General features: G+C 31.5%; 1 protein-coding gene across 2 annotated transcripts in view; it reads right to left on the reverse strand.

The window, feature by feature from the left end:
- The window catches only part of LOC149785687 (uncharacterized), a 92,161-nt gene that overhangs the window by 24,945 nt on the left and 39,572 nt on the right, over positions 1-27,644 (reverse strand). For both annotated transcript variants that reach the window (XM_089979525.1, XM_089979526.1), the window contains exons 10-14: positions 14,069-14,164; positions 6,290-6,358; positions 2,983-3,112; positions 2,067-2,182; positions 787-969 (exon numbers count right to left, since the gene is read on the reverse strand). In XM_089979525.1, coding sequence (XP_089835651.1) covers positions 787-969; positions 2,067-2,182; positions 2,983-3,112; positions 6,290-6,358; positions 14,069-14,164 — 594 coding nt within the window. The remainder of the gene's footprint in view (positions 1-786; positions 970-2,066; positions 2,183-2,982; positions 3,113-6,289; positions 6,359-14,068; positions 14,165-27,644) is intronic.

The following is a 27,644-nucleotide window of genomic DNA, read 5'->3' on the forward strand; positions in this document are numbered from 1 at the left end:
CAAATAAAACGCCCAAAACAATAAAAATAGTAATTTTTACTTAGGCAGCAGCTACAGTGATATAAACACTTTATCTCAGTTTCTTGGTAAAAAATTTTTTTTAGTCAAGACAATAGCACACATCTTTCTTTATTATAGAAACCTTGCATTCATAGGTGAGTCTATCCATGATAGGCATATCTCATTCAGGGTATTCATAGGTGTCTATCTACAATGGGCATACCTAATTCAGGGAATTAATAAATGTGTCTATCTATGATAGGCATACCTCATTCAGAGCATTCTTAGGTGTGTCTATCTATGACGAGCATACCTTATTCCGGGCATTCGTAAGTGTATCTATCTATGATGGTCATACCTCATTCAGAGCATTCTTAGGTGTGTCTATCTATGATGGGCATACCTTATTCAGGGCATTCGTAAGTGTGTCTATCTATGATGGGCATACCTTATTCAGGGCATTCGTGTGTCTATCTATGATGGTCATACCTTATTCAGGGCATTCGTAAGTGTGTCTATCTATGATAGGCATACCTCTTTCAGGGCATTCATAAGTGTCTATCTATGATGGGCATACCTCTTTCAGGGTATTCATATGTCTATGTTGGGCATACCTCATTCAGGGCATTCATAGGTGTGTCTATCAATGATGGGCATACCTCTTTTAGGGTGCTTATGTGTCTATCTATAATGGGCATACTTCATTCAGGGCATTCATAAATGTGTCTACAATAGGTACAATTCATTTAGGGCATTCATAAGTATGTCAATATATGATGGGTATACCTCATTCAAAGTATTAACCACAGTCACTGTCCAATCTCCTTCCATTGTGGCCTTAAGAAAGTCGAATGCTAGATTAAGGGAGTGCTGTTCTCCAGTGGGATAATACGTTTTAGAATTGACAACTGGTGACTGGTCAAGCAAGGTGGCAGCAAAATACACATCATTCTGTCCTACTATCTGCACCTGTACATAAACCAAAAACTACAAATATCACACTTGCTTATAGATATGCCAGTACATTGTGTAATGACAGATATGGGTCAATGCAGTTTCCAGTTGGATTCAACTTATATGTGCTTATATGTGGCAAAGAAAGATAGAGATAATGAGAAACAAGGTGGGCATTGGAATCATTATGACACTCAAGACAGGAATGATAAGATGGGTCTTAAAAAATCTATATATGTCTTTAAACCTAAGTATCATATACACTTAACCTAAACTTAAGTATCATATACACTTGACCTAAACCTAAGTATCATATAAACCTAACCTAAACCTAAGGATCATATACACTTGACCTAAACCTGAGTATCATATACACCTAACCTAAACTTAAGGATCATATACACTTGACCTAAACATATCATATACACTTGACCTAAACCTAAGTAGCATATACACCTAACCTAAACTTAAGGATCATATACACTTGACCTAAACTTAAGTATCACATACACCTAACCTAAATTTAAGGATCATATACACTTGACCTAAACCTAAGTATACACTTGACCTAAACTTAAGTATCATATACACTTGACCTAAACCTAAGTATCATATACACCTAACCTAAACTTAAGGATCATATACACTTGACCTAAACCTAAGGATCACATACAATTGTCCTAAACTTAAGGATCATATACACTTGACCTAAACTTAAGGATCATATACACTTAACCTAAACTTAAGTTTCATATACACTTGACCTAAACTTAAGGATCATATACACTTGACTAAACTTAAGGAGCATATACACTTGACCTAAACTTAAGGATCATATACACTTAACCTAACTTAAGGATCTTATACACATGACCTTCAAAAGAAAGTTTGTTTTGAGTGGAGGGAAAAATTTATTAACAAATAATACAAACACATGAAACCAATACTAACCCTTAAAAGAACACACTAACAAACACTATCTTTTTATCAAATTTGCAAGTATGACAGGGAAACAGAAATAAATTTTGATGAAAAACAGATAAATAAATAAATAAATAAAAACAGAATAAAATATCCAATGATAGACAGGCAGACAAAGAAACATGTCTTACCAAAGCTTCTGTGAGTCTCAGTGGGTGAAGGAAAGCTGTTTTGATAATCTCAGTATGAAGCTTCTCCATCAGAAACTCTCGGCTGACTTGATCCAGGTCAGTTTTATTGCCATATACTGAAATTAGTCAAATCATTCATCTTTTAAATAGCTTTAAGCAAATTAATAAATGAATTTAATTTAAACAAATTAATTTTTGAAAGCAATAAAAAATCTTTTGTTTTCTTTTACAGCAAAGACTACCAACTGATGAATTTTAGCATCTATTAATTACTATAATATTTAGTAAATTCAGCAATTTTGTGAAATAACAATTTCTCACTCTCAGACATCACTATAATACTGTTATCTCTATACATACAGAACTGTCCATCACTATAATATTGTAGTTTTCTATCACTCTAAAATTGTTTTTTCTATACTGATTCCAACCACTATAATACTGTTATTTTGATATATATACACAACTTCCCATCACTATAAAACTGTTGAGATGTGACTGATACATGAATTTTATAAAATGTGATCTATACTTGAATTCATGGATTTTTCATATACATGTACATTAATTAATGTATTATGGACTGAACTACACAAATGTAAGTTGTCAGTAGACAAGTGTACTTCAGACTAGTTTTGTCTTCATTTAATTAAAAGCACGTATTTTTGCACCAGATTTTCTTCCCATGCCCCACCCCAGCCATTTTTATTAGTACATGCATAATTTTCTTTAGCTAACTGACTTGGTTGGTTATAAGATGATTTGGTCTATAACAAGGTTGGGTTCTATGGACCCCAACCATTGTGTTACAGAGGGGTCACACTGTATATGGATTAAATCATAAGCATAACTTAAAAAATGATTGAGAATTTTCAATGGAAAGGATACAAAATTAAACACAAATGAGATATTTTACCAACAAAATGAAATAAAACCCGCGTTTTGTTCTGTGACTGATAGCATGGAGCAACATTAAAGATGGACTGAGGTGGTGAATACGAGTTAAACTGCAGTACATTGCTGATTTGAGCATTGGTAGAGCCTCCCTGAAAAAAAGAGAGAAGATCTTTATAATCTGATCTGAGAAATGGAGATAAATGCAAAAATGAGAACATCTTTATAATCTAATCCAAGAAGTGGAGACACATACAAAGAGAACATCTTTATGAGCTGATCTGAGAAATGGAGATAAATGCAAAAATGAGAACATCTTTATAATCTGATCCAAGAAGTGGAGACACATGCAAAGAGAACATTTTTATGAGCTGATCTGAGAAATGGAGATAAATGCAAAAATGAGAACATCTTTATAATCTAATCCAAGAAGTGGAGACACATACAAAGAGAACATCTTTATGAGCTGATCTGAGAAATGGAGATAAATGCAAAAATGAGGACATCTTTATAATCTGATCCAAGAAGTGGAGACACATACAAAGAGAACATCTTTATGAGCTGATCTGAGAAATGGAGATAAATGCAAAAATGAGAACATCTTTATAATCTGATCTAAGAAGTGGAGATACATACAACAAACAAAAAAACATCTTAATAATCTGATCTAAGAAATGGAGATACCATATTTCATGTTATTTTTCGTATATGAGATAATAATTATTAACTTCAGTATACAAAACATTATATGTAAAAAAAATAATTATCATTTGGTGGTACTGACCATGTACGAAATTGTACCTGAACATGTTCTACTGAACACATGCTACTTGACAACCTAACGGTACAAACATACAAAGTAAACATATATTTTCTGTCTCATTCTGCTCTCAACTCAAGAATCTAATTGTAATAAAAATAAAAAAGATTTTTGTTGTTATTAGTGAACGAGAGAGAGAGGATTATGTTTCTGTGTGCAAGCTTGTCTGCATTTAGAGCATATGTAGCTGTTATGTTGAGTAATGTTGGCAGAATGATTAAGATGGTTTGAACATGTATTAGTTATGGGTATTATTTATTGGTAAATTGTACACAACGATACGAGTACACATTCTCAAGAAATTAAGTGCAACTAGTATTTTTACAGCAGCAATAATCTCATTATCAAATTGCAATAAAAAATAAAGAACTTGAAATCAAGTTTTAGTAAATGAGCGAGAGTCTGTGCGCGTATGAGAGAGAGGAAACAGAATTGTGTCAGTGTACAAGACCTTATTTATTCAGGATGGTTTTTATTTGTTGTGTTTGCAAAGAAAAAAAAGACTGTAACCTGATGATTGTGATAATCCTCATGTATTATGGCCTTTATTCCATTATCAATAAACACCGCTAAATCAACAATTCATTCTTGTTTTAATTACGATATATATTGTCACATCAACCACATGGCTATGCAGTGTTATTTACAAGGTAATTAAACATGCTTAGCACTTTGGTATATTCCAGTTAAATGAAAAAGGGAAATGAAAATCTGTCAATGTGCTATTGAAGCTGTTGTCCATACAGCAGATATTATAATGACAAGCAATCATATGCATTACTTGTTATTCGAACTCACCAATAAAGATAATAGTGGGGTGTATCTCAGAATAGATTTGCAATAAAATGTTAATCATATCCAAGTCAAAACAGAACAAGTACTTAAAAGATAGTATATGTATTTATACAACTGGAATTAACGGAGTCCATGACTTTCATATTTATGATAGAAAATGACTAGGTTTTTATATTTAATGTTTGTATGAATATAATGAAACAATAAGACTAACTGACCAATGGCCTGTGGTCTTCACTTTAGCATGTACTGAGATGTAGTTTTTGTTGGATAAGAAAACATCAAAGGTCTTCCGAACTCATTTTAAAATGCATGTGGCGTTTTGTTACGGTGACAGACTTAATAAGGAAAACTAAAGATAATATTTAAAGGAATGATCTTTGAAGTCTTTTGTCAATTTGTTAATAAGCAGCAGTAGATATTGTAATGACAAAAAGAGAGCTTATGCACTTGGGCACCTGCATGATTTTATGTGGGGGGGGGCAGTCAGTCACAGCCAAGATAGTTAGTATAGTAAGCTATCTGAAACTAAAGCTAATATTTACTAAGCATTTTGAACAGAATCTTTTGACACATTTTCAGCTTCATTTGCATGATTAAACTTATCAGAATTTGCAGTATGATTTGGGGGGGGCACATGATCCCCTTGACCTAGGCTGTGGGCGCCCACGCTTGTGCATCAATTATTGTATTTTCTCACCAACAATTAAGTATTAATTTTTGTAAAAACAAAATGGCAATATGCTATATTCAATCTTTTTTGCAAATGTAAATCTTCTTTGTAGTAATTTTATGTCCAATAATTTAATGGATTTATTCGAAAAATACAATGTGATATGTACAAAAAATTATGATAATTTAAATAATTATCATTTTGATAACTGGATTGCATACACAAAATTAAAGGTTACGAAAAAATACATGAAATATGGTAAATGCAAAAATGAGAACATCTTTATAATCTGATCCAAGAAGTGGAGACACATACAAAGAAGAGAACATCTTTTATAATCTGATCTGAGAAACGGAGACACATACAAAGAAGAGAACATCTGTATAATCTGATCCAAGAAGTGGAGACACATACAAAGAAGAGAACAGCTTTATAATCTGATCTGAGAAATGGAGATAAATGCAATAACTAATAATATTTAATGGCATGTGAAAACAAAAATCCCTCTGACCATTTTTGGAAGCAGCGATCACTGATTCTCAGAATGAATGCACTTTACTTTTTGCGGCTGTATGCAAAGTAATAATAATAATGATAATAATAATAATTAATAATAATGACTTTCTTTAAAGAGGTAACACAATTAGTTGAAGAACCTTGAGGCCCTCATACAAAGGAATTTATTTATTTTGCTGCTGCATCTCTGAAGACACTGGATATATTGAGTTTGGAAAAAGGAAATAGAGTGGGCATTTCTGATCTCAACTGGAATACTATTCCAGAGCAAAGTTCCAGAGTATTGGAAACTTTTTAAAAATAATTCCTTATTTACTTTGGGAATTTAGGTTTCAGTAGGTTTTAAACTTGTAATACATTGCTGATGCAAGTGCCAAAGACAATGCCAGAAAGAAAAAAAAATTTTTAACCTGTGCTTAACTGGCAGAAAGTTTATAAAAGAAGCCACTTTGATGACGATACACATGTATATATATGTAGAGGTATACAAATGCACAGTCATATTTGATGAATAAAATGACCCACCAGCCACAGATCCATCCTGAATAGAGATCCTGGCTGTAAGACCAGGTCAACAGCCTCAATCCAGCCATTCTGAAATATAGTGGAGAATCGAATAATTGAAACATTTGCCCCAGGTCAAACAAATCTTTTGCATGCAGCCTGTGTGATACAAGTTTGCTTTATGCAATACCATCTCTTACTTTCCCATCCATTTTAAAATACAGTCAAACCTGTATATAAATGACAATGAAAGCAAATGACAAAACTGTTCTTTACAGAAAGGTGTTCTTAATATTGACAACCAGTATCTTCAATCTGCTTTATAGCTCAAACAGCCAAAAAGTTGATGTTCTTTGGGATATCAAAATTCCTTCTTATAAAATTTACTGAACAATTACACTGAATAAGAATGAAAATCCAGCACTGAAAATGTCAGAATCCAGAAGCATTAAAACTGAAGAATGAAATGCATGGTAAGTTATAAATTAGCCAAAAATTGTATTAAAAATGTTAATGAACTAAAATCTAGTATGATTTTTAATCCTGGTCATCAAGAAATAATTTTTAAATTTAAATGACAAAAAATTAATTAAAATGCAATAATCATTATCTAAGGGTCAAAGGTCAGCACAAAATTACCCATACTCACTGAAGAACCATTCAGTTTGCAAGATATTTAGAGCTGTCATTTGGTTTATCAGTACCATGGCCATTATGATTGATAACTGTATTCTTTTTGATCTGATTGAAGCAAGATCATGTCAGTTATTAAATCAATGCTAACTTAACTTTTTATATCATGAGACCTACTGAAAAATGGTCATTGTCTAGTGGGTAGTTAATTGTCCAATAATGTGGGCTTCAAAAATCTGTGTAAATTCAATAGCATATATAGTGAGCTGCATGGGAGCCAAATCTATGGATTTGTTAGATCATGTTGTCTGTTACACATAGCTCAGTTGATAAAACAGTCTGCATTATAAGGGACATTTAAAGTCTATGAAAATATAATATTTGGGTTGGCATAACAGTTTTTTGAAACTACATCATCTATGTACATGATGCATTTTTCATGACATTACATCCCTTGTATTTTGTGTTGCACCCTTGGTACCATATTGTCCCATATTTAAATATTACTTGTGAAATGTTGGGGTATTTAACATGTTATTTTTCACCCAATATTTACATAGCTAAGGGTATAAGAAATCCAAAATCACAATAATTTTTTTTGCATTTTCTTGTTAATGAATCCCCAAGTAAGGGTCATTATGTAAAACAGTAATGATAAAAGTACCTGTCACTAAAATTAAAGCTGAATAAGCAAATTTGCACCAGCTGAAAATCATAGACTCCTCATATCAGGTAAACAAAGAACAGCGTAATTTGGTTAATGTATTTTTATCAATATGACACAATTAGTAAGATCACTGGTATGAGTGTCAACAAGACATTGTAATCCACTATAAGATATAGCATGAGTGTCAACAAGTCATTGTAATCCAGTATTAAATATGGCATGAGTGTCAACAAGACATTATGATCCACTATAAGATATAGTATGAGTGTCAATAAGACATTCTAATCTACTATAAGGTATGGTAGGAGTTGAAACAAATGTAATAAACTGACTATGAACAGTGCAAAACTAGTATCTAGCTAGCCTAAGTGCTTTTGACTCCTAATGAGTCTTTTTTAAAGACAAATACAAACCATAGACAAGACAAACAAATAAAGCAGACAAACCGTTGTCTTTGTAAAACTATACATAACTATGACTTGTTGCAGATGCTGAAAGATATTTTATATTGACCTAGAAATCGATGAGCCATAGCGTCATCTGTTATTTTATGTAAATTTATGTATGCGCAAATTATATCCCAGATATTTCATTGTTATAATTATAGGTTATTGGGTGACTAATAAGCAGATTTAGAGAATCACTGAAAAGAGAACATGCCAGCTGCAAAAAGGTAATTTTATTTGTGAATGTCTGTCTTTTTCTAGTCTTCTTGGTATAAACCACTTGGTTTCAATGTTCTAAGGCAGCATATCCAGTAAGATTCCTTTTCTTTCCTGGTTTTTGAAAATGATTCATTAAGAGTATATATATACTAAAAATCTGTCCAGGCCTCATATACATTTTCTCAAGAACTGTTAATGCTTCCCATTTATAAGATTTAAAATGTTTTCCATTATTAAATTTATAAGTAATTTTTGATGTAATCTGGTGATAATGTCCCTTGTCATTTGTTTCCCCATCCTTGACACTCTGTATTTTGTTTTTGACCACTTGATATCAGACTCATAAGATTGTCTATCTTAATGAAATTTCATAAGTACAGATATTTCTGAGCAGTTTTTTCTGTGCTAATTTGGCGTAAAGTAGTGTAGAGTTATTTACATGTGTTAACTGTGCTAATTTAACCTAAAGTAGTGTACAGTTATTTTCATTTGCTAATTTGGCTGAAAGTAGTGTAGTTATTTTCATGTGCTAAAACTAGGACTAAAGTAATGTAGAGTTATTTTCATGTGCTAATTTGGTCTGAAGTAGTGTACAGTTATTTTCATGTGCTAATTTGGCCTAATGTGCTAATTGGGTCTGAAGTAATGTATAGTTATTTTCATGTGCTAATTTGGCCTAAAGTGCTAATTGGGTCTGAAGTAGTGTATAGTTATTTTCATGTGTTAATTTGTTCCTAAAGTAATATAGAGTTATGTTTCTGTGCTAATTTGGTCTAAAGTAGTGTAATTTTTGTTTTAATTTGGCCTAAAGTAGTGTACAGTTATTTTCATGTTCTAGTTTGTCCAAAATGAGTGTACAGCTATTTTCATGTTCTAATTTGGCTAAAAGTAGTGTACAGTTATTTTCATGTTCTAATTTGGTCTAAAGTAGTGTAGAGTTATTTTCATGTTCTAATTTGACCAAAAGTAGTGTGCAGTTATTTTCATGTTCTAATTTGGTCTAAATTAGTGTAGAGTTATTTTCATCTTCTAATTTGGCCTGATGTAGTGTAGAGCTAATTTCATGTTCTAATATGGCCTGAAGTAGTGTAAGCTAATTTCTTGTTCTAATTTGGTCTAAAGTAGTGTAGAGTTATTTTCATGTGCAAATTTGGCCTGAAGTAGTAATTTGGTCTAAAGTAGTGTTGAGTTAATTTCATGTACAAATTTGACTTGAAGTAGTGTAGAGTTATTTTCATACTTTATATATTTATATATTCAGGTATACATGTATAGAGTAATTTTAAGTTGCTAAGCATACTGAAGTAGTACTCTACCCATATTCTGACATTGAAGAATGTGGGCATAACTATCAAAGAAATGAAAATTAATTTTGCAGTTTAGCTGTATGCATATTTCTCGACCACGGACTTCAGCTTGGTTAAACTGATGTTATGGCCCAATGCATTGAAAAACAAGTTCCTTCTAGTTGCTTATGTTGCTGTCTTGATTTATGACTGATCATTCTAATTTCCTCATCATTAAAGGTAACATTTATTCTGTACAAAGTAACATATTTATCCTGTAAAAGATAACAAGTTAATCCACAGAACATATTTATCCTGTACAAGGTAACATTTATCCTTTACAAGACATTTATCCTGTACACAATTTTATCTTATTTATTCTGTACAAGATATCATATTTATCCTGTACAATGTAACATATTTTTTCTGTACAAGATATCATATTTATCCTGTACAATGTGACATATTTATTCTGTACAAGATATTATACCCTGTACAAGATAGCATATTTATCCTGTACAAATCTAACATAATTCTCCTGTATAAGATAACATATTTATCCTGTACAAGATAACATATCCTGCACAAGGTAACATCTTTATCCTTTACAAGGTAACATCTATCATGTACACAGTATCATTTATCATGTATAAGGTAATATTTATCATGTACAAGGTAACATATTTATCCTGAACAAGGTAACACATTTATCCTGTGCAAAATAACTTGTTTGTCATCAACAAGATAACATATTTAAACTGTACCAGATAGCATATTTATCCTGTACAATTCAAATGATGTATGTATTTGTGGCCTTAAAAGAAATAGTAAATTCAACAAAGAAACGCCTAGAAAATACCATGAATTATTGGTTTTAAAGTGTTGGGACCCTGTAAATAAAGTACATGTGCATTTATTGAATTTTGTTCTTGCCCACATAAAATGAACATCAAAAAAGCTCATAAGGCAATAAGGTCTCTGTCATTTTGTAAACAGGTCATATTTCATATTCTAGGCATACTGAAGATATGGACTTTTGTAAACAGGCCATATTTCATATTTTATTCATACTGGAGATATGGCATTATGTAAGCAGGCTATATTTCATATTCTAGGCATACTGGAGATATGGCATTATGTAAGCAGGCTATATTTCATATTCTAGGCATACTGGAGATATGGCATTATGTAAGCAGGCTGTATTTCATATTCTAGGCATACTGGAGATATGGCATTATGTAAGCAGGCTATATTTCATATTCTAGGCATGTTGAAGATAAGGGATTATGTGAACAGGTCTTATTTCATATTTTAGAAATACTGGAGATATGGCATTTTGTAAACATGCTATATTTCATATTTTAGGCATGTTGAAAACCTAGCATTTTGTAAACAGGCCATATATTTCATATGTTAGACATAATGAAAAGATAGTGATAGAAGCACACTCTGTCAATTCTGCATGCAATTCTTACTCAGCCAAAAATGTTTATATGAATTTTAAAAAATCATTTATGCAGATAAATTAATAATTTAGTGGAATTCTTTGTGATGCCAAAATAATATCTGACAAATTATCTTCCTCTAAAAAAAAATATTATTTTTATTATGCACTTTAGGACACACATACAAATTCTAACAATATTGATACTTTATTTCAACTGAAATAGCTTCATTCTGAATCATGTTATAAAAGATTTTTTTTTAAAGTCTGGCTGCTTGCTTTATTAAAGTTCAGTATTGCATAAACCCAAAATACAATGATGTCACTGCTGAAAGTCATGTTGCCAAAATACAGGATGTCATCATTTGATGTCATGTTGCCAAAATACAGGATGTCGTCATTTAATGTCATGTGGCCAAAATACAGGATGTCATCATTTGATGTCATGTTGCCAAAATACAGGATGTCATCATTTGATGTCATGCTGCCAGAATACAGGATGTCATCATTTAATGTCATGCTGCCAGAATACAGGATGTCATCATTTAATGTCATATGGCCAAAATACTGGATGTCATCATTTAATGTCATGTTGCCAAAATACAGGGGGCCCCGAGTGGCCGAGTGGTCTAAAGCGCTCTTCGTTACGGATCACTGCCATCTCACCTCTGTCTGCGGCGGTTCGAGTCTAGGATTCAGCCAATGTGGGTATGTGAGAAAGCTTGCCAGTAGCTTCTCGTGGGTCGGTGGTTCTTTCCGGGGTTTTCTCGGGTTCTTCCTCCACCATTAATACTGGCCGCCATGTATAGCCTATCGTGTGCTGAAAAATGGCGTTAAACCCCACAACAACAACAACAACAACAACCACCAAAATACAGCATGTCATCATTTGATGTCATGTGGCCAAAATACTGGATGTCATCATTTAATGTCATATGGCCAAAATATAGGATGTAATAAAGTGTTATTATGAACATATTATACTTGTATACTTATACAAATGTAATAAAAAGTACTTTGTAACTACTAATAATTATAATAAAATAATGTACTTTATCTTTATGTATGGGACTTAAGTTGACTGGACATGGTGTCTTATGGATACTTTTGTGCAGTTTCCAAAATATATTGGACTTAATTGACTGTATATTGTGTCATAGAGGTACTTCTGTGTAGTTTTTCCAAAATGTATGGGACTTGATTGACTGGATATGGTGTCTTATGGATATTTTTGTGAAGTTTCCAAAATGTATGGGACTTAATTAACTGGACATGGTGTCTTAGAAGTACTTCTGTGCAGTTTCCAAAATGTATGGGACTTAATTGACTGGACATGGTGTATTAGAGGTACTTCTGTACAGTTTCCAAAATGTATTGGACCTAATTAACTGGATATGGTGTCTTAGAGGTACCACTGACTGGACATGGTGTCTTAGAGGTACTTCTGTGCAGTTTCCAAAATGTATGGGACCTAATTGACTGGACATGGTGTTTTAGAGGTACCACTGACTGGACATTGTGTCTTAGAGGTAATTTTGTGCAGTTTCCAAAATGTATGGGACATAATTAACTGGACATGGTGTCTTAGAAGTACTTCTATGCAGTTTCCAAAATGTGTGGGACTTAATTGACTGGACATGGTGTCTTAGAGGTACTTCTGTGCAGTTTCCAAAATGTATGGGGTTTAATTGACTGGACATGGTGTCTTAGGGGTACCACTGACTGGACATTGTGTCTTAGAGGTAATACTGTGCAGTTTTCAAAATGTACGGACTTAATTAACTGGACGTGGTGTCTTAGAGGTACCACTGACTGGACATGCTGTCTTAGAGGTACTTCTGTGCAGTTTCCAAAATGTATGGGACCTAACTCACTGGACATGGTGTTTTAGAAGTACCACTGACTGGACATTGTGTCTTAGAGGTAATTCTGTGCAATTTCCAAAATGTATGGGACTTAATTGACTGGATATGGTGTCTTAGAAGTACTTCTGTGCAGTTTCCAAAATGTATGGGACTTAATTGACTGGACATGGTGTCTTAGAGGTACCACTGACTGGACATTGTGTCTTAGAGGTAATTCTGTGCAGTTTCCAAAATGTATGGGACTTAATTGACTGGATATGGTGTCTTAGAAGTACTTCTGCGCAGTTTCTAAAATGCATGGGACTTAATTAACTGGATATGGTGTCTTAGAGGTAATTCTGTGCAGTTTCCAAAATGTATGGGACTTAATTAACTGGACATGATGTCTTAGAAGTACTTCTGTGCAGTTTCCAAAATGTATGGGACTTAATTAACTGGACATGGTGTATTAGAAGTACTTCTGTGCAGTTTCCAAAATGTATTGGACTTAATTAACTGGACATGGTGTCTTAGAAGTACTTCTGTGCAGTTTCCAAAATGTATAGGACTTGGTTGACTGGACATGTTGTCTTAAAGGTACCACTGAATGGACATGGTGTCTTAGAGGTACCACTGACTGGACATAGTGTCTTAGAAGTACTTCTGTGCAGTTTCCAAAATGTATAGGACTTGGTTGACTGGACATTGTGCTGCTTGAGCATTGCATACATAACTTTATAAAGCAACTGTCTGAGGAGTTCAGCAACTATGAAAAATTACATTAATTTAACTCAACCAACTAAATTTGCAAATAGTTAAATTACAATTTTAAACTTTTTTGTCTGCAACAGATCAATTAAAAGCTGCTTCTGAAAAGTCCTTACCTTTCCATGACTATGACTCATTAAAAAAAAAAAAGCTTTTCCAGGTCAGGAACAAACCGATTCTTATTTAAATTTTTTTAGTTTTCTTTGAAGTATGGGAATCCTGGATTTTGTGATACAGAATTAAATTTCTAGCAAAGTTGTGTATTCAAACATTTTTCTGTCTCACTAAAATTATATTTACCAAGCAACTTTTGATTTACTTAAAAGAATGGACGTTTTGATGGTTGCCAGCTTTTTGCTACATATGGTTTGAGGGGTTTTCCAGAAAGTACATGGCTACCAATTTTGCACTTCTAGAATGTGGCATAGGTTACAATAACTTGTCATACTATTGACACAAATTAAGTATAAACTATCAATGTTTCTTTCCACACCTCTGTGAAGTACCATTCAGCTGTGACATTTCTACCTGCATCTGGATCCAAGTAAATTCCAGACCATACGTCACATACCACACCACGAGTCCAGCGCTGCAATAAACAAGTAAACACTGCTTTTATTCTGAGGCAGCTTATAAAATTTATATTAGAACTATTTCATTCCTGCTACTCAGTGATACAGTGTCTTTCTTTAGAAACTGATATTACATAATAAAAGATAGAGCTGGGAAAAAAATATTATTATTGGAATATTCATTGAATATATTCAGATTTGAATATTCATCAATGTTAATAAGTGTATCAAACCAATTTATCTTTCTTTGTCTACTTTGGTATTTATTGACCACCACCACCACCACCACCATCATCATCATCATCATCATCATCATCATCATCACCACCACCACCACCACCAAGCCACAATGAAAACTTTATGAACTCCGTAATACTGGGATACTTTTTTCTGCTGTATTTATTAGGACAGCCTGGTGACCCCAATTTCTGTTGGTGGATGCCTGTTTTTTACTTTGAAATATCCCAGAAGAAAGTTTGAAAATTTAGCTTGCAGTATTTTTTCTTCATTCCATTCATATATGTAATGTATTTTACTTGATCAGAAACATCAGTTTAACTTTTTTCCCTACTATAAATCATCTTGATCACACAAAAGCTTGACATTATTTGTTATGTCCATTTCTGACATGATAAGTGTTCAGATTCTTCAATGTATGTGCATTGTTGAAGAGCTGAGAAGTGAGCAGACAACTCTATTTTCAAAGCAATGGATATGTATTCCTTCCTTGATAAGAACATTCTTTTTACAAGCTATCTCAATATATTGGTAGGGACAGACACACACATCTTACTAGCTATTTGGATATTTGACAATACATACTGGTAAAGACAGATAGAAACATTTTTACTATCTATTTGGACATGCTGGTAAGGACAGATAAACACATGCTTACTAGATATCTGGATACTTGACAGTACACACTGGTTAGGTCAGATACATTTTTACTACCTATCTGGATACTTGACCATACATACTGCTAAAGACAGATACACACATTTTTACTAGCCATTTGGATACTTGACAATATATACTGGTAAGGACAGACATATTTTTTATTAACTATCTGGATACTTGACAATAGATACTGGTAAAGACATACATTTTAACTAGCAATATGTATTTGTATACTTGACAATATATGCTGATAAGTACAGATACATACATTCAACAAGCTATTTAGATACATGACCATACATACTGGTAAAGACAGATACACATTACTAGCTATTTAGATACACTGGTAAGGACAGCTATATACAATATTAGTAGATATCTGGATACTTGATAGTACATACTGGTAAGGACAGCTACATCTGGATACTTGACAATACATACTGTTAAAGACAGATACATTTTACTAGCTATTTGAATACTTGACAATACATACTGGTAAGGACAGACACACATTTGAATTAGACATTTGGATACTTGACAATATATACTGGTAAGGACAGACACATTTTTTATTAGCTATCTGGATACTTGACAATAGATACTGGTAAAGACATACATTTTAACTAGCAACATGTATTTGTATACTTGACAATATATGCTGATAAGGACAGATACATACATTCAACAAGCTATCTAGATACATGACCATACATACTGGTAAAGACAGATACACATTTTTACTAGCTACATGTATTTAGATACACTGGTAAGGACAGCTACATACAATTTTACTAGATATCTGGATACTTGACAATACATACTGGTAAAGACTGATACATTTTACTAGCTATTTGGATACTTGACAGTACATACTGGTAAAGACAGATACATTTTACTAGCTATCGTGATACTTGACAATGCAAGTTGGCTAAGGACAGATACATGCATTTTATGATTTAAACCACTACAGGATTAAATGATCATGGTTGGGTATTTATCGATGTGTCAATTTTACCTAATCACTTGCAAAGTAAATAAAATCCAAAGGACTTTATGTAAACTTTGTAAATGATTAGGCAAAATTTACACATCGATAAATACCCAACCATGATCATTTAATCCTCACAATTCCTATTTACTTCCTTTATAACATCAGATCAGCAGATTTAATCAAAGAAACATTCACTTTTGTGTACATCGAAGTTTTCTTTCATTAGCCTCTTAACTGCAACAGAATACATAGCCCTATCTTCACTAGCAAAGATTCATTGATTCTTTATACAGTGATACAGGGTAGAATGTCATAGTGGGTCATACCAGTGAAACATTGTTATGATCATTATTTTAATATATAAACAACTGTTGTTATGGTTAAACTAGGAATATTTCTTTTTTGGGAAAATTATGCTTGCGTATGGCACGTGGTGTCATAGCAACGCCTTTGTTACTTTCGCCCCATTTTGATCTTTCAAAAGCAAAATCATGTCCATTTTTAGTGACATCCCTTGGTTGACACATGACCCTGACCTTTAATAACCGCTGCTGTAACATGCTGTCGAGGTGAAATGCAATAATTTCCAAAGATTAGCTTCTAAAGCCTGCCATATGCCTTCTTTGGCAAAAGGGGTGAGTGTTGGAGTGCAGGAAGGTCTGTGCCAGGGGTCGGCAACCTATGGCATGCGTGCCACACTTGGCACGCAGAGTGATTTTCAATGGCATGCGGAAGACCCCCCACAAAGGTAATAAGTGGGAAAAAAAGATGTTTTTCAATGCAAGTCAAAACAACATACGTCAGCATAATGGCTGCTGCGTGCACTGGACGGCGCCATATCATTTTCTTATTATTTCTTGCATTAGCTAGGTGTCCCCACATGTCTGCTTTCACTGGCCAGCAGCAGGCTATATTAGTGTGGCGCCTTCGGCACCACACCAGTCACTGCATGCTGCCGCTACTGAGGGATGCGGCCAACGTGTTAAACGTTTATAGTTTTATTGCTATTTCTTATGTTCTTGTATTAAATACAGTACCCCTAAAATGGCCGAAAAAAGGCAAAAAACTTGATCAACGCCCATTTCAATTAAATTGGACAAAAGAATATGGATTTATACAACAAAAGGATCGTGCTGTTTGTGCTTTCTGTTGTGAAAGTGTTGTGTGTCGTACGTCTAGTGTACAAAGACACTATGAAACCAAACATCAATCCAAGTTTAAAACATCTGAAGAGAAACGTGAAGCCATCAAAAGGGCTACTTCTGGTTTCAAAAAACAAACTGGTATTTTGAGTCAAGCAGTTGGAATGAAGAATAAAGCTACTGAATGTAGTTACAAAATTGCTCAGTGTGTGGCTTAGAAAGGCAAACCTTTTACAGATGGAGAGTACATCAATGAAACTTTTTTTGAGCAGTGCTGAAATTCTGTTCAGTGATTTACCAAATAAAGAAACTATACTGTCTCGGATTCGAGAAATACCAGCTTCTGCAACATCAATTGACAGGCGCATAACCGATTTGGCTGAAAATTTAACAGTTAAACAAATGACTGGATTAAATCAAGCTATTGTATTTTTAGTGTCGCTCTTGATGAAAGCGTTGACTTGAATGACTTCTCACGCCTAGCTGTAGTCGCACGATATTGTGAAAATAATCGTATTTATGAAGAGTTGTGTTGCTGGTTAGCTCTTTATGATACAACCAAAGCAGAGGACATTCTGACTGCATTCGTAAGCTATTTCAAAAATCAGAACATCGAGTTGAATAAATTATTCTGTGTAACAACTGATGGTGCTGCTGCAATGGTTGGCAAAAAGAAAGGATTTGTCACACTTCTTGAGAATCACGTTGGATGTCGACTATTAAACTTCCATTGCATTATACAGAGTTTGTGTGCAAAGATCTCATCATTGGACTTGCACTCTGTGATGGCAACTGTTGTTAAGATAGTCAACTTTATAGTTTCCCGCTCTTCATTGATTCACAGGCAATTCAAGTCTCTTCTACAAGAAATTGAGAGTGAATATGCAGATCTCCTGTTGTACAGCAATGTTCGCTGGCTTAGTCGAGGTAAAGTCTTGAAAAAATTATTTTCTTGTCTGGAAGCAATTAAGGTGTTTCTTGATGAAAAAGAACAACATTTTCCGGAATTGAATGATGAGGACTGGCTGTTGTAGTTGATGTTTATGACAGACATAAAGACACATTTAAATGAGTTGAACTTGCATTTACAAGGACAGGGTCAAACAGTACTTGAACTTTTTGGCTACTGGAAAGGATTTGCGTTGAAACTGGACATATTTTGCCATGATATCAATGCCAAAACATTCAAGTACTTTCCAAATGTGAAGGCTCATTCAGATCGATTTACAGTGAATACAGATGAGCTTCAGAAGTACACTGAAGCACTCAAAGTGGAGTTTGCTAAACAAAGTCAAGACTTTCAAATTCATGCACCCATATTTTCATACCTCATCAAGCCTGACTTGCTTGATCTGACTAGTACCCAATTAGATCTGGATCTTTTTAGGTGGATTGATATTGACGATTTTGAAATGCAGCATGTCGAATTTAAGACAGCAGAATTATGGACATAAAAATTTGCCGAATTGCGGAAATCTCTGGAAGGAAACTGCTTAGAAAAGTCAGCTGCTATTCTCAACTGCTGGACATCCCTCCCTGAAGCATTCATCTGTTTGAAGAAAGTTGCATTGCTCTACTTTCAGCTTTTGGTTCAACTTATACTTGTGAACAGATTTTCTCTCACATGAAAGCTGTTTTAAGTCCACAAAGAAGTCACCTAACACCTGAACACTCAGAAGCCTGTGTGAAGCTGAAAGTGACCAAATATGTACCTGATATTGAACAATTAACCAACAGCATGCAAGGACAAGGCTCACATTGATTGAGATACAGATTAATTACATTCAGTTGAAGTTTTTATGTTCAATTTCTTTAATTAAACATCAATATAATAAATTCAAGATCAACTTTATTTGTTTTAATATTAGTTTCATATATACAAGTACTTATATAATATATAAAAATATGGTAGAGCAGGTAGACTTATAGGAATATAGGTTGTTGGCACGCTGAATGAATTAGAAATCCTACTTTGGCACACTATTATCAAAAGGTTGCCTGTGCAATTACATTGTTTTAACTTCTAATGGTCGATTTTAAGACGTGGCTTGTCATTTTTTATCAGAAATCACAGGAGAGGGTGGGTGGGAACTTGTTGTTTATATTATTAGGGTGTAAGGTGTTGATATAGATAAAACTTCACATCAAATGATCTGGTAACAGGGAACCAAAAGTAGTCCGCAGAATTTATTGATGTGTAAAAAATTCCAGATCAGTATCACATGACCGTTTACATCCAATCAAAACGTAGTAAATGTAGTCAATTTATAAAAATTGGAATTATTCTAGTTTATTGACTTAGGTCTACCTATAGTTTATAATAGTGTTAAATATTCTGGTTTATTGACTTAGGTCTACCTATAGTTTATAATAGTGTTAAATATTCTAGTTTATTGACTTAGGTCTACCTATAGTTTATAATAGTGTTAAATATTCTAGTTTATTGACTTAGATCTGTGTATAGTTTATAATAGTGTTAAATATTCTAGTTTATTGACTTAGGTCTACCTATTGTTTATAATAGTGTTAAATATTCTGGTTTATTGACTTAGGTCAACTTATAGTTCATAATAGTGTTAAATATTCTAGTTTATTGACTTAGGTCTACCTATAGTTTATAATAGCATTAAATATTCTAGTTTATTGACTTAGATCTGTGCATAGTTTATAATAGTGTTAAATATTCTAGTTTATTGACTTAGATCTGTGTATAGTTTATAATAGTGTTAAATATTCTAGTTTATTGACTTAGGTCTACCTATAGTTTATAATAGCATTAAATATTCTAGTTTATTGACTTAGATCTGTGTATAGTTTATAATATTGTTAAATATTCTAGTTTATTGACTTAGGTCTACCTATAGTTTATAATAGCATTAAATATTCTAGTTTATTGACTTAGATCTGTGTATAGTTTATAATAGTGTTAAATATTCTAGTTTATTGACTTAGGTCTACCTATAGTTTATAATAGCATTAAATATTCTAGTTTATTGACTTAGATCTGTGTATAGTTTATAATAGTGTTAAATATTCTGGTTCATTGACTTAGATCTGTGTATAGTTTATAATAGTGTTAAATATTCTAGTTTATTGACTTAGATCTGTGTATAGTTTATAATAGTGTTAAATATTCTAGTTTATTGACTTAGGTCTACCTATAGTTTATAATAGCATTAAATATTCTAGTTTATTGACTTAGATCTGTGTATAGTTTATAATAGTGTTAAATATTCTAGTTTATTGACTTAGGTCTACCTATAGTTTATAATAGTGTTAAATATTCTAGTTCATTGACTTAGGTCTGTGTATAGTTTATAATAGTGTTAAATATTCTAGTTTATTGACTTAGATCTGTGTATAGTTTATAATAGTGTTAAATATTCTAGTTTATTGACTTAGGTCTACCTATAGTTTATAATAGTGTTAAATATTCTAGTTTATTGACTTAGGTCTACCTATAGTTTATAATAGTGTTAAATATTCTAGTTTATTGACTTAGGTCTACCTATAGTTTATAATAGTGTTAAATATTCTAGTTTATTGACTTAGATCTGTGTATAGTTTATAATAGTATTAAATATTCTAGTTTATTGACTTAGGTCTACCTATAGTTTATAATAGTGTTAAATATTCTAGTTTATTGACTTAGATCTGTGTATAGTTTATAATAGTGTTAAATATTCTAGTTTATTGACTTAGGTCTGTGTATAGTTTATAATAGTGTTAAATATTCTAGTTTATTGACTTAGATCTGTGTATAGTTTATAATAGTGTTAAATATTCTAGTTTATTGACTTAGGTCTACCTATAGTTTATAATAGTGTTAAATATTCTAGTTTATTGACTTAGGTCTACCTATAGTTTATAATAGTGTTAAATATTCTAGTTTATTGACTTAGATCTGTGTATAGTTTATAATAGTGTTAAATATTCTAGTTTATTGACTTAGGTCTACCTATAGTTTATAATAGTGTTAAATATTCTAGTTTATTGACTTAGGTCTACCTATAGTTTATAATAGTGTTAAATATTCTAGTTTATTGACTTAGGTCTACCTATAGTTTATAATAGTGTTAAATATTCTAGTTTATTGACTTAGATCTGTGTATAGTTTATAATAGTGTTAAATATTCTAGTTTATTGACTTAGGTCTATCTATAGTTTATAATAGTGTTAAATATTCTAGTTTATTGACTTAGGTCTGTGTATAGTTTATAATAGTGTTAAATATTCTAGTTTATTGACTTAGGTCTACCTATAGTTTATAATAGTGTTAAATATTCTAGTTTATTGACTTAGGTCTACCTATAGTTTATAATAGTGTTAAATATTCTAGTTTATTGACTTAGGTCTACCTATAGTTTATAATAGTGTTAAATATTCTAGTTTATTGACTTAGATCTGTGTATAGTTTATAATAGTGTTAAATATTCTAGTTTATTGACTTAGATCTGTGTATAGTTTATAATAGTGTTAAATATTCTAGTTTATTGACTTAGATCTGTGTATAGTTTATAATAGTGTTAAATATTCTAGTTTATTGACTTAGATCTGTGTATAGTTTATAATAGTGTTAAATATTCTAGTTTATTGACTTAGATCTGTGTATAGTTTATAATAGTGTTAAATATTCTAGTTTATTGACTTAGATCTGTGTATAGTTTATAATAGTGTTAAATATTCTAGTTTATTGACTTAGGTCTGTGTATTGTTTATAATAGTGTTAAATATTCTAGTTTATTGACTTAGATCTGTGTATAGTTTATAATAGTGTTAAATATTCTAGTTTATTGACTTAGATCTGTGTATAGTTTATAATAGTGTTAAATATTCTAGTTTATTGACTTAGATCTGTGTATAGTTTATAATAGTGTTAAATATTCTAGTTTATTGACTTAGGTCTACCTATAGTTTATAATAGTGTTAAATATTCTAGTTTATTGACTTAGATCTGTGTATAGTTTATAATAGTGTTAAATATTCTAGTTTATTGACTTAGGTCTACCTATAGTTTATAATAGTGTTAAATATTCTAGTTTATTGACTTAGATCTGTGTATAGTTTATAATAGTGTTAAATATTCTAGTTTATTGACTTAGGTCTACCTATAGTTTATAATAGTGTTAAATATTCTAGTTTATTGACTTAGATCTGTGTATAGTTTATAATAGTGTTAAATATTCTAGTTTATTGACTTAGATCTGTGTATAGTTTATAATAGTGTTAAATATTCTAGTTTATTGACTTAGGTCTACCTATAGTTTATAATAGTGTTAAATATTCTAGTTTATTGACTTAGATCTGTGTATAGTTTATAATAGTGTTAAATATTCTAGTTTATTGACTTAGATCTGTGTATAGTTTATAATAGTGTTAAATATTCTAGTTTATTGACTTAGATCTGTGTATAGTTTATAATAGTGTTAAATATTCTAGTTTATTGACTTAGGTCTACCTATAGTTTATAATAGTGTTAAATATTCTAGTTCATTGACTTAGGTCTGTGTATAGTTTATAATAGTGTTAAATATTCTAGTTTATTGACTTAGATCTGTGTATAGTTTATAATAGTGTTAAATATTCTAGTTTATTGACTTAGGTCTACCTATAGTTTATAATAGTGTTAAATATTCTAGTTTATTGACTTAGGTCTACCTATAGTTTATAATAGTGTTAAATATTCTAGTTTATTGACTTAGGTCTACCTATAGTTTATAATAGTGTTAAATATTCTAGTTTATTGACTTAGATCTGTGTATAGTTTATAATAGTGTTAAATATTCTAGTTTATTGACTTAGGTCTATCTATAGTTTATAATAGTGTTAAATATTCTAGTTTATTGACTTAGGTCTGTGTATAGTTTATAATAGTGTTAAATATTCTAGTTTATTGACTTAGGTCTACCTATAGTTTATAATAGTGTTAAATATTCTAGTTTATTGACTTAGATCTGTGTATAGTTTATAATAGTGTTAAATATTCTAGTTTATTGACTTAGATCTGTGTATAGTTTATAATAGTGTTAAATATTCTAGTTTATTGACTTAGGTCTACCTATAGTTTATAATAGAGTTAAATATTCTAGTTTACTGAATTAGGTCTACCTATAGTTTACAATAGTGTTAAATATTCTAGTTTATTGACTTAGGTCTACCTATAGTTTATAATAGTGTTAAATATTCTAGTTTATTGACTTAGATCTGTGTATAGTTTATAATAGTGTTAAATATTCTAGTTTATTGACTTAGGTCTGTGTATAGTTTATAATAGTGTTAAATATTCTAGTTTATTGACTTAGGTCTACCTATAGTTTATAATAGTGTTAAATATTCTAGTTTATTGACTTAGATCTGTGTATAGTTTATAATAGTGTTAAATATTCTAGTTTATTGACTTAGATCTGTGTATAGTTTATAATAGTGTTAAATATTCTAGTTTATTGACTTAGGTCTATCTATAGTTTATAATAGTGTTAAATATTCTAGTTTATTGACTTAGGTCTGTGTATAGTTTATAATAGTGTTAAATATTCTAGTTTATTGACTTAGATCTGTGTATAGTTTATAATAGTGTTAAATATTCTAGTTTATTGACTTAGATCTGTGTATAGTTTATAATAGTGTTAAATATTCTAGTTTATTGACTTAGGTCTACCTATAGTTTATAATAGTGTTAAATATTCTAGTTTATTGACTTAGATCTGTGTATAGTTTATAATAGTGTTAAATATTCTAGTTTATTGACTTAGGTCTACCTATAGTTTATAATAGTGTTAAATATTCTAGTTTATTGACTTAGGTCTACCTATAGTTTATAATAGTGTTAAATATTCTAGTTTATTGACTTAGATCTGTGTATAGTTTATAATAGTGTTAAATATTCTAGTTTATTGACTTAGATCTGTGTATAGTTTATAATAGTGTTAAATATTCTAGTTTATTGACTTAGGTCTACCTATAGTTTATAATAGTGTTAAATATTCTAGTTTATTGACTTAGGTCTGTGTATAGTTTATAATAGTGTTAAATATTCTAGTTTATTGACTTAGGTCTACCTATAGTTTATAATAGAGTTAAATATTCTAGTTTACTGAATTAGGTCTACCTATAGTTTACAATAGTGTTAAATATTCTAGTTTATTGACTTAGGTCTACCTATAGTTTATAATAGTGTTAAATATTCTAGTTTATTGACTTAGATCTGTGTATAGTTTATAATAGTGTTAAATATTCTAGTTTATTGACTTAGATCTGTGTATAGTTTATAATAGTGTTAAATATTCTAGTTTATTGACTTAGGTCTACCTATAGTTTATAATAGTGTTAAATATTCTAGTTTATTGACTTAGATCTGTGTATAGTTTATAATAGTGTTAAATATTCTAGTTTATTGACTTAGGTCTGTGTATAGTTTATAATAGTGTTAAATATTCTAGTTTATTGACTTAGGTCTACCTATAGTTTATAATAGTGTTAAATATTCTAGTTTATTGACTTAGGTCTACCTATAGTTTATAATAGTGTTAAATATTCTAGTTTATTGACTTAGATCTGTGTATAGTTTATAATAGTGTTAAATATTCTAGTTTATTGACTTAGGTCTACCTATAGTTTATAATAGTGTTAAATATTCTAGTTTATTGACTTAGGTCTACCTATAGTTTATAATAGTGTTAAATATTCTGGTTCATTGACTTAGATCTGTGTATAGTTTATAATAGTGTTAAATATTCTAGTTTATTGACTTAGATCTGTGTATAGTTTATAATAGTGTTAAATATTCTAGTTTATTGACTTAGGTCTACCTATAGTTTATAATAGAGTTAAATATTCTAGTTTACTGAATTAGGTCTACCTATAGTTTACAATAGTGTTAAATATTCTAGTTTATTGACTTAGGTCTGTGTATAGTTTATAATAGTGTTAAATATTCTAGTTTATTGACTTAGGTCTACCTATAGTTTATAATAGTGTTAAATATTCTAGTTTATTGACTTAGGTCTACCTATAGTTTATAATAGTGTTAAATATTCTAGTTTATTGACTTAGATCTGTGTATAGTTTATAATAGTGTTAAATATTCTAGTTTATTGACTTAGGTCTACCTATAGTTTATAATAGTGTTAAATATTCTAGTTTATTGACTTAGGTCTACCTATAGTTTATAATAGTGTTAAATATTCTGGTTCACTGACTTAGATCTGTGTATAGTTTATAATAGTGTTAAATATTCTAGTTTATTGACTTAGATCTGTGTATAGTTTATAATAGTGTTAAATATTCTAGTTTATTGACTTAGGTCTACCTATAGTTTATAATAGAGTTAAATATTCTAGTTTACTGAATTAGGTCTACCTATAGTTTACAATAGTGTTAAATATTCTAGTTTATTGACTTAGGTCTGTGTATAGTTTATAATAGTGTTAAATATTCTAGTTTATTGACTTAGGTCTACCTATAGTTTATAATTATAATAACAATGAGGACTTTGTATAGCTCCTAATCTTTAGAAGCTCTAAGCGCTTTACAACATTAGATAACACCTATAAGATAAAAAAACATAATAATATTATTACAAAAACAAACAACATGAAATTAGAAAAACATTAAAAAATAAAAATCATGCTGAGAATATTTCAGGTAGGAAACATTATTAGGTCTTTAAGTTTGTTCTTGCAGTCAAAATAAGTGAGTTTTGAGAGCCCTCTTGAATGTGATCACTGTGTCTTTGTGTCTAAGTTCAGTGGGCAATTCATTCCACGTTGCTGGGCCCTGGTATGCAAAAGAACGCTGTCCATATGACTTTGTTTTCATAGTGGGAATAATGAGTATACGATTGTCAGAAGAGGAGGGTAAGTATCTTGCTGGTGTGTACACATGGGTGAGGTATAATATGTATGTTGGACTAGAGTCCGACAGTGAAACGTAGCACAGAGAACAAATTTTGTGTTTGATTCTGGATCGAATGGATAGCCAGTGTAAGGTACAGAGCAGCGGGTAGGTGTGCTCTGATCGTGGTACTCTAAGTATGATCTGAGCTGCTGTGTTTTGAACTTTTTGAAGTTTCTGGAGTAGATATTGAGATGAACAAGACAGAATTGAGTTACAATAGTCCAGTCTTGAAAGTACTAATGAACATACAAGTGTTTTAGTGGTATCAACTGAAAGATATTTGCGAATTGAGCTGATGCATCTCAGCTCAAGATATGCAGCCTTGCATATGTTCATGACATGTTGGTGCAATTTGAGAGTACTGTCCAGTGTAACACCTTGGTTTCATACTGATTGTGTGAATTTAATGTTGGCGTTGCTGATATTTATTGTTTGAGGTAAAGGATGTGAATGAGAAAGTCTTTGTGTTGTGATCAGAATGGCCTCAGTTTTATCATCATTCATCTGCAGCTTGTTACAAGTCATCCATGATTTCACATCAGAAATGCACCTCTCTACACCTTGGATGGTAGCATCAACTTCAGTTGGGTGGCTAGATTTGTATATTTGGGTGTCATCAGTGTACAATTGGTGAGACACTGGATGATGATCTATGACACTTGAGAGCGACTGAGTGTACAGAATGAAGAGAACGGTCCAAGAACAGACCCCTGTGGAACACCACAACATAGATCAACTGGGCTGGAGTGTATTCCGTTTCAGATGCAATTTGTGTCCTGTTGACCAAGTAGGACTTGAACCACAGTAAGGCTGTATCATGAATGCCAAAAACATGCTGGAGACAGTGAAGTAATATATCATGGTCTATTGTGTCAAATGCTGCAGACAAATCAAGGAGGGTGAGGACTGTAATCTTTCCGCTATCCAACGCAGAGAGAATGTCATTAACTTTTAGAAGAGTAGTTTCAGTACTGTGGCAAGGGCAATATGCAGATTGTAAATTGCTAAAAAGACTGTTTGAATTTAGATGAGATACAAGCTGGGATAGAACAACCTTTTCTAAGATTTTTGAAATGAATGGGAGATTAGAAACTGGGCAGTAGTTCTTTAAATCATTATGGTCTAGTGTTGGTTTCTTCAGCAGAGGCTTTACAATGGCAGTTTTGAAAAATGATGGGAATTCCCCTAATGAGAGAAAGGTATTAATAACATCAGTTAGTGAAGGCAATACTGGATCTAAGCACTCAAGCAGCAGTGATGTTGAAGTGTTAAATATTCTAGTTTATTGACTTAGATCTACCTATAGTTTATAATAGTGTTAAATATTCTAGTTTATTGACTTAGATCTGTGTATAGTTTATAATAGTGTTAAATATTCTAGTTTATTGACTTAGATCTAACTGATTAAATATGCTTCACAATATTCCTATTAATTAGAATAGAACAAAATTTAATGTGAGAGACTAACAAAAGATATGAAATATTTATAGAGCCTTTTTTCAAATAACACATGTTGGTAAAACATATAATCATTATAATTCAGCCAAAGTTTATATTATGTTAAATGAATTA

This window comes from Sinohyriopsis cumingii, chromosome 13, assembly GCF_028554795.1.
Source record: "Sinohyriopsis cumingii isolate HCF-2022 chromosome 13, ASM2855479v2, whole genome shotgun sequence".
NCBI lineage: Eukaryota > Metazoa > Mollusca > Bivalvia > Unionida > Unionidae > Sinohyriopsis > Sinohyriopsis cumingii.